We start from the raw sequence: 10,553 nt of genomic DNA on the forward strand, positions 1-10,553 counted from the left end.
AACTGAGTTATTTGTAGTGAGATGGATGGACCTAGAGTGTGTCATACAGAGTGAAGTAAGTCAGAAAGAGAAAAACAATACTGTATGCTAATACATATATATGAAACCTAAAAAAAATGTTTCTGATGAACCTAGGGGTGGGACTGGAATAAAGATGCAGATGTAGAGAATGGACTTGAGAACACGGGGAGGGGGAAGTGTAAGCTGAAGTGAGAGAGTAGCATTGACATACATACACTACCAAATGTAAAACCGATAGCTAGTGGGAATCTGCTGCATAGCACAGGGAGATCAGCTCGGTGCTTTGCGGCAACCTAGAGGGGTGGGATAAGGCGTGTAGGAGGGAGGTGCAAGAGGGAGTGTATATGGGGATATATGTAAACATATAGCTGATTCACTTTGTTATACAGCAGAAACTAACACAACAATATAGAGAAATTATATTCCAATAAAGATGTTAAAAAGAAAAAAAGAGTGATTGGAATTATGTGAGCCAACAAGATTCTCAAGGTCTGTCTACAGTGAGAACTTATCCTCAGCATTAGTGACAAACGTTGAAAAAGAGTGTTGCCAGAGCCTTGGCAATCTAGAGCCCTGGGTGATGAGGCATGCACAAGAGCTATAATTGTAGGGAGATGAGCCCGTTGGCGAAGTGTGGCAACAAAACAGGAAGGGAGCAAGGAAAGAGATGCTTTGGCCTCTTTTTCTTCCCATCCTTCAGTCTTCCACTGATGACTCTCATAGGCCAGAAGAGAAGGGGCCCCAGGTGACAGACTTGGTAGAGGTCAGCCCTGCAAGCTGCTGAGTAAAGAAAAGGAGGAGAGAATGCATCTGAGGGGACAAATGAAGAAAGACCTACATACGCCACTTATATCAAATACCACATTTTTCTCAACTCTCTAATCTGTTCCATTTGGATTTGTCTTTTTTGCACCAATACCACTCTGTGTTTTTGTTTTTGTTTTTTTTTCAGTACGCAGGCCTTTCACTGTTGTGGCCTCTCCCGTTGTGGAGCACAGGCTCCGGATGCGCAGGCTCAGCGGCCATGGCTCAGGGGCCTAGCCACTCCGTGGCATGTGGGATCTTCCCGGACTGGGGCACGAACCCGTGTCCCCTGCATCAGCAGGCAGACTCTCAACCACCGCACCACCAGGGAAGCCCCTCTGTTTTTTTTTGTTTTTTTTTTTTAACTGGCTTTATTATATATGTTAATATCTGGCACAGTGAATTTAAAACCTTTCTCTTTATTGTTTTATAATTATCTTAGTTATTAGTAAATGTTAATTCTTCCACACAAATTTGAGATTAAACTACCCTATTGCTCCTAATATTCTGCTAGCATTGTATTAGAATTTTATGGTCTATAGAGTAATATGAAGGCAAATTTTATCTTTAAAATGTTAATATTTTTCTCCTCCATGAACATGATATTGTTATCCAGTTGCTTAAGTTTAGAAAAATCTTCTTAAAATTCCAAATAGATCTCACACTTTTTTTTTTTTTTTTGTGGTACGTGGGCCTCTCACTGCTGTGGCCTCTCCCGTTGTGGAGCACAGGCTCCGGATGCGCAGGCTCAGCGGCCATTGCTCACGGGTCCAGCCGCTCTGCGACATGTGGGATCCTCCCGGACCAGGGCACGAACCCGCGTCCCCTGCATCGGCAGGCAGACTCTCAACCACTGAGCCACCAGGGAAGCCCCCTCACACATTTTTTAAGTTAACTTAATCTGGAGAAAAGGAGTACTATTTTTTCAAATTTATTTGTATTTTTCTATTTTCTTATTACTTTCCATGTAAATTATGTCATCCACGTTTGTTCATTTTTCTCCTTCCTTTCTCATACTTGTGCTACACTGGCAGCTTTATTTTCTTATTGTGTTAGATAAAAAACCTTTAATTATTTAGATTTAAAGAGAAAAATTACAAAGATTTTTTTCTCATTAAAATGTTTATGGAGATTTTTATTGATAGCCTTTATCAAGATAAGGAAGATCCTTCCTATTTCCATTTTCAAAGACTATAATCACAATATTCCTTGATATAATATTCTTAAAGCATTACAATGTAATTTCTCCTTCATAGATAGTTTAAATTGATCCAGATTATATGATACATAACAAATACTGTTTCATGCTTTACTTTCAAGGAGAGGCAAGTCAAGTTGAAACCTATTCTTGCTTGGAAATTGTTGATTCCTGATGGTAAAAATGAGTTTGAACAAGCAGTCCTACATACTGGGTGAAGTTGCCCCCTTCACATTCCTCTTGTGAGGGGAAATCATATTAGGCTTGAAAAATAAGCAGTTGCACGCAGGCATCCACTGGGGTTCTTACAGAAGGTCCTGCTGGTTGCTATGTGATGATAGCACATCTGCTAGTGGTTTCTGTGGCAGCAGGAACCCAGCTGATCCGTGCATAGATCTACAAGGCATTTGGATGAGGTTCTTTCTGAAGGGCCTGGAGTCCCTCTTAGACCCGTGCTCTGTTCTCTGGGAACAAGTAAATGGGAAAATTTGAGATGCATTTATTCGTTCCATCTCTTTCATTACTCCTTTTCTTTGAGCTGCATAGAATGCTATCCAATGCTCTTGCCCTTAGGTTCTTTTTATTCTGTCTGTGTTTTGTTTTGTTTTGTCTTTTTTGGGGGAGGAAGGGTGGGTTTTGCTCCTTTTTCACTTCTTTCCTTACAGAGCAGTTAGCTTTAGAAGTTAAGAAAAGTAATATGTAATATGTATGGTAGGTCTCTATTACTTTAAAGAGTAGACTTCCTTCAACTTTCATTAGAAAGGAGGTAATAAACAGAAATAGTTATACGTGTGCTAAGTAGCAACAGGTATATGCTACTCATTCCTTTTGATTGATGATAATAGTAAAAAATATTGCCTATGTTCAAGATATCCCTAAAATAGAGTAAACTAATTGTTCCATTTCTAGATAGAGTAGAAGCCAAGATTATGCCCTAAGTAACTAAAATAACTCTGAGAATTTAAACAAAAATTTAATGAGTTGATTCATTTTATATATACATATGTGTATATATGTTTGTGTATACATATTAATATAAGTTTCATTACTTTATAAACCATGAATATAAATCTCCCACACATATAAGATATAATTTCAGTGATTTTTAGCCCATATGTGTATGTTTAAAGGTGGGTGAGATACATTCAAATTACTGTATCTGGAAGGAACCTAGGTCTTTAAACAATTTTGGGAAGCTGGCTTACCATTCTTGAGATGCTTGCCTTTGGCCTTTCATCTTGTTTAAGAAAACTTTAAAGATAAATATTGAATTAGTATAAATATTATGTATAATATATTTGTATTATAAAGAATAACAAAAAACTGAACAACCATGTAACTGCAACCCAGTTAAGAAAAAAAGACATGTAAATTAAACGAGGTCAAAGAAGACCAAAGTTGGTTTCCAAGGCTGGTGGGACAGCTTCATAAAGTTAAGGAACCAAGCTTCTTCTACTTTACTTGCTGCTCCATCTTCAGCCTCTTCCACTTCAAGGTCCGAGTTCTATCTGAGGTATAGCCATAGGATGGCCTTCAGTCTGGCTCTAAGGAGGAAGGGAAGGTGTGCCTCCTGAATTAAGGGATTGAAGAAAATTCTTTACAGTTCTGTTTATATCGCATTTACCAGAAATCAGTCCTATAGTCTCACCTGACCGCAAGGAATCTGAAAATTGTCATCTTTGAGTTGTCCAAGTTACTCCATAAACACTGGATGTTCTTTCTGAAGTAAGGAAGAGAGACAGAATTGTCTCTGTTAAGAGACAACTAGCAATTTGTATGGCAAGGAGTAATTAATATATTTTAGATATTGAGCCTTTTGAGCTCTAGTTGTTGTAAATGTCTTCTTCTTTATCAGGGCTTATCATTTTACTTTCTTTATAATGTCTTTAGATATAAACACTATTTAATGGAATTGAATTTAACATTTGCCACTGACATTTTATTCATAGGAATAAAAGGAATTTGTTCATATTTCAATTTCATGAAAAGTTTGCTGTTATAAAATGGTCTAACATTTGCATAGCTTTGGCTTTCAAAAAGGATTAATCTTTGTTAATTTGATCCATTCGGGACACATTTGTGTGTGGTGTGAAGTGGAGATTCTAAGGCTCTGCTTTTCCTGTGAAGTCGTTTCAGCACCATTCACAGAACAGTAATTCTTTCTTCATTAATTTGCAATCCTAATCCTGTCATGGATCAGGTTTCCATGTGTTTGGGTATGATATTGGGATCTCCATTTTGTTGATTTATCTATTTGTCTATATCAACACTAACTTCACGATTCTTTCAATTAGAGTAGCTTTATAATTAAGTCTTGATATCCTTTAATTTAGGTTTTCTCACATTATTTTTCTTCTTCAGAAGAATCTTTGCTCTTTTTGGCCCATTACTGTTCTATGTATGTTTTAGGGTCATCCTTTTAAGATTCATAATATAAAACAAAACAAAACAACAAAAAAATAAAGTCAACATTATGATTGAAAGAGCATTGACGCTACAGAATATTTTGAATAGACTTGACTTTTTAATTTAAAAAATTAAGTATTATTCAGAAAATATGATTTTTGTATTAAAAACTCAAAAGAACATATGGCTAAATTATTATGAATTATAAGCAATTTAAACAAATTGATTAATAAAAAAATCAGTTATTATGTTTGTGAAATTGTTTGCTGGATGTTGATATTATTTGGGCTTGTATGTTTTGTTTGTTTGTTTTTAATAAAAGTTTTATTGGAGAAAAATATAATCACCACATACACAGGGAAAAGAGCACAAAAATTCAACTGATACAGAACTGAAAGTCACAATTATCCAATGTTGTTTGTGATTATTTTTCAATTTCTTAAACAGCTCCCCTCAACTTGTTTAATAGTCTCACCAATTTTTTCAGCTGAAATAGCATCAAGTTTTCAAAAAATTAAGAGCCTCAGGGAAGGGACCAGCTTTCAAGGTAACAAAGGTGACACCAAGAGTCTCCTAATAGTACCAGTTCTACCTAAAAATTCCTTAAGAGTAATTATCGAGTCTGGTGGAATAGTCTACGTATCTCACAGACCATCAGGGATGAGTTAGAACATTGACTTAGATGGTCCAGTACGGAGAGAGGGCAAACAAAATGGCTGCATTTCCTTGTCAGATAAGTTCATGTAAGGAAACCAGGGAGGCGCTAAGAAAATACGGGCAATGGCTGCTCAAAAATAGGAAGGCATTCTAAATACCACATATTGTTGGACAACAGTGTGTAAGTTGATGCAATTATAAAGAAAACAGGCAACTTCTTAAAAAAAATAGCTGGTTACAGTTCTTTGAGAACTCAAGAAAACAATCAATAGCAAACACAAGAGCCAAAAGTCTCAGTTGAGGGTTAGGACCGAGGTATTCTTCCTAATGGTTCCAAATAGTCAAGGAATTACACTGTTGCAAAAAGCATTAAAGCAGTTCTGATTTTTAAAAAAATTAACACAGGGCTTCCCTGGTGTCGCAGTGGTTGGGAGTCCACCTGCCGCTGCAGGGGATACGGGTTCGTGCCCCGATCCGTGCATGCGCGGAGCAGCTGGGCCCGTGACCCATGGCCGTTGGGCCTGCGCGTCCGGAGCCTGTGCTCCGCAACGGGAGAGGCCACAGCAGTGAGAGGCCCGTGTACCGCAAAAAATAAAAAATTAAAACAAAATTTCTGCTTCTCCTCCAAGATCAATTCCCTTCAAAGCTTCATGGAAAAACAAACAAGGAAGCAAAACAAAACCCCAAAACAAAAGACCACTGATGGTGAAAGAGAAGACTTCTACTCACATTATCAATTTGAAAAACAATACTTTTGCTATTTTCTATGTATGAACAATCCTAGGACATTCCCCTGAAAGGTAGGTGTCCAGTGGCTATGAGAACTCTTTATCTTCAAGCAAGTTTGAAAGGAATAATGTCAGCATAATACAGAATTTGAAATTCGCAACTAGGGGGTGTGTGGGGGAAATGAGGAAGGATCTAGTTCTATCTAGGGCTTTAGGAAGTTAAAATAAGGATGATAGGAAATGCTTATATGTCAACAAAAAGGAGAGTTGAGGTGCTTCCAAAAAAAAACTTTGGTAGAGAAAATAGGAATGCTAAATCCCAGGAAGCCTGTAAGAATCTGCAACTGGTCCAAGTTAAAGACAAAACTGTCCAAACAACATTAACGTCTAAAGGAAGTTGAAAACTAGTTTATGAATTTTTGCTCTTGTAAAAAGTTACAAAACACGTGGGTTTTGTTCTCTTTTGTGATGTTCATATTATATTCATTTTTAATATGAAGAAAGAGTTGGATTTTTCTCTCCTACCATGTTCTTCTAGTACAACTGACCAGCACTTTTCTATTTCAGCTATTTTTATAAGTACCTGTTAATCAGCACAGTAAACTCAGGGCTGAACCATATACACACATCCCATGGGAACATTTTAGGTTGTGTGTATACAAGACCACGTAAGCAACTGTCCCTCTGCTTGAAAACTTGTTTCCAAATAAAGTTTTTAAAAACATCCCTTTCAGTGTAACAGAACATTACTTAGTAAAATATCAATAGCTATGACAACTTATTTTTCTCTTCAAGGGAAATCACAAAACAGGTGAACAACCAAGTCCAGGGTGGTTTTTCTATTTGATAAATACATCCAGAACTCTGTACAGTAAATAAAGTTTGCATGCAGTTTAAGTATCTTTAAATGACATTTTAAGCAAATAAACCTTTTGCTTCATAATTAATGGTACATAAGAACATCCCTCCTCTTTTTTTTTAATAGCCATAGGGACCTCTTCCCCAGTTCCAAATAGTAATCATGAAGACCAGGTACTTTTAGTTTTCTGCACATCATACTAAATAACATGCAAAGTGTTCAACAACATTCTTCTTAAAGGTAAGTATTACTCTTTAAATGGGCATGTTAACCACTGAAAAGCCACTCAACTATTTCCATTACACTGCTTCATCTGGTCATTGGTAGTATAAAAGAAGTCAAGTAATGACAGGTTAGTTTATCCACTGGCTACTGCTTATGACACCAAATGCTCCAAGGCCAACATTTTATGCAATATAGTTGTACTGGTTTGGATTTTCTTTATCTCTTTCCATGTAGTCCAGGTCAGTTAAGGATTCTCTTCTCTTCTTAAGATCAGCAGGCTTTACGGGAAATTTCAACTGGTTGTACACTTCTGAAACAAGAAGGTTGTGGCTAAGTGTCTTTCTTATCTTCATAATTTGAACAATTGCAGCATCCATTTCATACTGTCCCGATATACTCTTTCTGTAGTGCTTGCTAGTTCCTCAACCATTTCTTTCATCTGAATTTGATTGACCTTTATCCTGAAAAGTTTGTGCTTGAAATCGTCATTACAAATGAACTTGTCACCATCTTCTATAGCTTTACCCTTTGGGTTTGTCATCAGAACTCTAGCTTTGCCACAGGCCAATGACTGCAGGGTTCTCCCTAACTCTCTAGCCTCTATTCCTGTAGCCTGCCTGATCTCTTCCAAACTTAACTCCTCTCCCTCATTGAACATCAGCAGCACCAGTGTTTGAAAAAGAGAGAACTGGAGTTCCTTTTTACCCTCTTTAAATTCTGCCTTTAGCACACAGCGTCCTAGGGTTGACTGCCACTGAGGTTTCCTGCCACTATGTTTGCCTAGGTAAAAGGTCTTGAAAATCTCCGGAAATTTTACCATCTCTGGTGGTAAATGAACTTCCATAGGCACATATGTTGGCCAATGACCCACCGTCAGGATATTCACAGTTAATTCAATATTCCCAGGTACATTCTGGTTCTGCATATACTGTTTGAATTGAATCATGATGTCTTTAGAAAGTTCCATGTCTTTAAACGTTCCTTCAAGTTTGCTGGTGAAAGCAGCTCCACATTCATGTTTAAGTTTGGACAGCATTGATTTTTCAGCATCCACAGATGCACTCTTCCCAACAGGCACTTGGCTAAATCTTTCTTATAGAAGGCCTCAAAAACATCCTTGCCATAGATGAATCTAAATATAATCATAGGGGCTTCCCTGGTGGCGCAGTGGTTGAGAGTCCACCTGCTGATGCAGGGGACACGGGTTCGTGCCCCGGTCCGGGAAGATCCCACATGCCGTGGAGCGGCTGGGCCCGTGAGCCATGGCCGCTGAGCCTGAGCGTCCGGAGCCTGTGCTCCGCAACGGGAGAGGCCACAACAGTGAGAGGCCTGCATACCACAAAAATAAATAAATATAATAATCTTATCCAACATTTTCTCAAGTTCTTCATCTGTAGCTTCTTTGTTGCCTGCGAGAAGCTTTGAATCTGCATACTTAGCTATAAGTTCAGCAGGTTTGTTTGGTCTTTTGTTAATGAATGTTTCCAATGCTTCTTTCATGGCATTGATATGTTTTTCATTCTTCAGGAAACAGATATCAATTATATGGTCAACCTTATCTTTAAAAGCCAGCAATTCTTGAACCATGGTTTTATCCTTTTCAGGATTAACTACAATAGTGCTACCAAATGCCTTAATGTATTCAATCCATTGCTGCAAGAGAACCTGGATGCCACCTCGAACTTTACTGAAGAGCTGATACAGGTGAGATAAATCTTGAATTCGGTTTTTATCAAGGAGTTTATTTAAATCTTTCTGAAGAATCTCTGTTAAGTGTTCACCTAGAAGTTGTTTTTCCACAGTAGCAATTAATGACTTTTGGGTGGTCTGATCTAAGTAAGTAATAAGTCTGTCTGCTTCTTCTTCTAGACGTTTGTTAACATGATGAAGATATTCAGGAACCTCTCTTTCCTGCATTAATTTTTGGCCTTCAGCTGCGTAGAATCGGTTAGTTCCTTCCAAAAATCGTTGTTCAAAATAATCCTGATAAATTTGCAAATCAGAGAGCATGCTTAAAAGGCTTCGGAGTAAACTTCTATCAATTGCTTCACTATTCCTTTTCCAAATGGAAGGTAGCATTGAATTTTTTTTTTTTTTTTTTTTGCAGTACGCGGGCCTCCCACTGCTGTGGCCTCTCCCGTTGCGGAGCACAGGCTCCAGACACGCAGGCTCAGCGGCCGTGGCTCACGGGCCCAGCCGCTCCGTGGCATGTGGGATCCTCCCGGACCGGGGCACGAACCCATGTCCCCTGCATCGGCAGGCGGACCCCCAACCACTGCGCCACCAGGGAAGCCCGGCAGCATTGAATTTTGAAGAACGTAAGTCCTATCCAGAAACAAAAAACTGCTACTGATCATGATCATTTGTCTGCAATGGTTTTGCCAACATCTATCGATCTTCTTTAGAAAAAAGAACTCTATCCAATGAATCCTCTCTGAACTGATGAATTTGTGCTTTCATATGATCTTCACAAATCTGTCTCAGCTGTTTGCACAAGTTTGCAGAAATCTTGTAAGAACAGAGGTTTTCCATAGACTGATAAAGTTCTTCTAAATTGTTCTTAATTGAAGTACTATCCTGGATAGGCTTCCACTGCTTTTTGCAGTTTCTGCCATGTTTCATCTGTGTAGCTTTCTGGTAATTTAGGCTTATCTTTAAAGTTCTTGATCACTAACTTCTTAGCAGAGCCAGGCTTGCTGTTGGCAAAACTAGAGACGGTGGTAGAAGATTTGGCTAGGCCGTTTGTGTGATGCACCGAAGCCACAGAAGAGATTAATATACTCTTATTTTTAAGTTGCTGCTGCTGAGATGTTGCAGCAGTTGATGAAGGTGAAGAGGAGGAGGAGGATTCCTCAGCCATCTTCGCATCAAACCCTACACACCCCAGGGTGTCTTCAAAACGCAGCTTCTTCTGTATCCATACGTGGCTGGGAGCAGCCACTGAAACCCCCAGGCAGGAGAAGGACGAGGTTGAAGGGGGTGCCGAATCCCTGGGTTGTAAAGGAGTGGAAGAGGAGGGAGAGGTGGAATCAAAGTCTTCTCTGTCGTTACTACTGTTACTGCCGCTACTGCTGCTGTTTAACTTTCTCTTCTTGGCAGAGGTGAGTGGTGGTGCTGGTATTACACCAGGGCGGGGTGGTGCTGGTACTACCATCAGTGGCAGATCTGACCTCCTGAGCAGCAGGGGCAGCAGCGGAGGGATTGGGGGAAGAAAAACCTGTTGGAAACATGAAAATAGCGGGGTCAACAGGCAGACAGCTTCAAAAACCTACGTTTATATGCCTGCGTGCCTGTAGGAGAGAAGGTGGCAATGCTAGAGGGGGAAGGGAAGAAAGAGAGGAGAAACACAGAGGACGAGAAGGAAAGTGAAGGGGGCGCTCCAGCGGGGGAATGGGAGGGTTTGGGAAGGAGGATAGGCTGACACCAGGAGTGAGCAGAACAAGGGGGGAGAGCGAATGAGGAGACAGACAGATAAACGGCCGTGCCATCCCCGTCCCCTGCTTTTCCCTCTCTCTCCCCACTTTCTGCAGGAGCAACTCAGTAAGTCTGTGAGGCTGCAGCTCCTCCTCCTTTTCTCCCTCTTGGCTTGTATGTTTAGTTATTACCTCTTGGCTTGTTCCAGTTTAGTTATTACCATTAATGTTATCTGGAAATG

General features: G+C 39.5%; 1 protein-coding gene across 1 annotated transcript; it reads right to left on the reverse strand.

The window, feature by feature from the left end:
* Positions 1-7,080: 7,080 nt before the first annotated feature.
* Positions 7,081-10,128, reverse strand: LOC136126841 (cullin-4B-like). Its single transcript, XM_065882320.1, is given in 8 exon segments — positions 7,081-7,283; positions 7,286-7,975; positions 7,978-8,049; positions 8,239-9,052; positions 9,175-9,306; positions 9,308-9,481; positions 9,483-10,001; positions 10,003-10,128. Coding segments are annotated over 8 exon segments (2,730 nt in total).
* Between the last annotated feature and the right edge of the window lie 425 nt (positions 10,129-10,553).

Source organism: Phocoena phocoena, chromosome 1, assembly GCF_963924675.1.
Source record: "Phocoena phocoena chromosome 1, mPhoPho1.1, whole genome shotgun sequence".
In the NCBI taxonomy this organism is placed as follows: domain Eukaryota; kingdom Metazoa; phylum Chordata; class Mammalia; order Artiodactyla; family Phocoenidae; genus Phocoena; species Phocoena phocoena.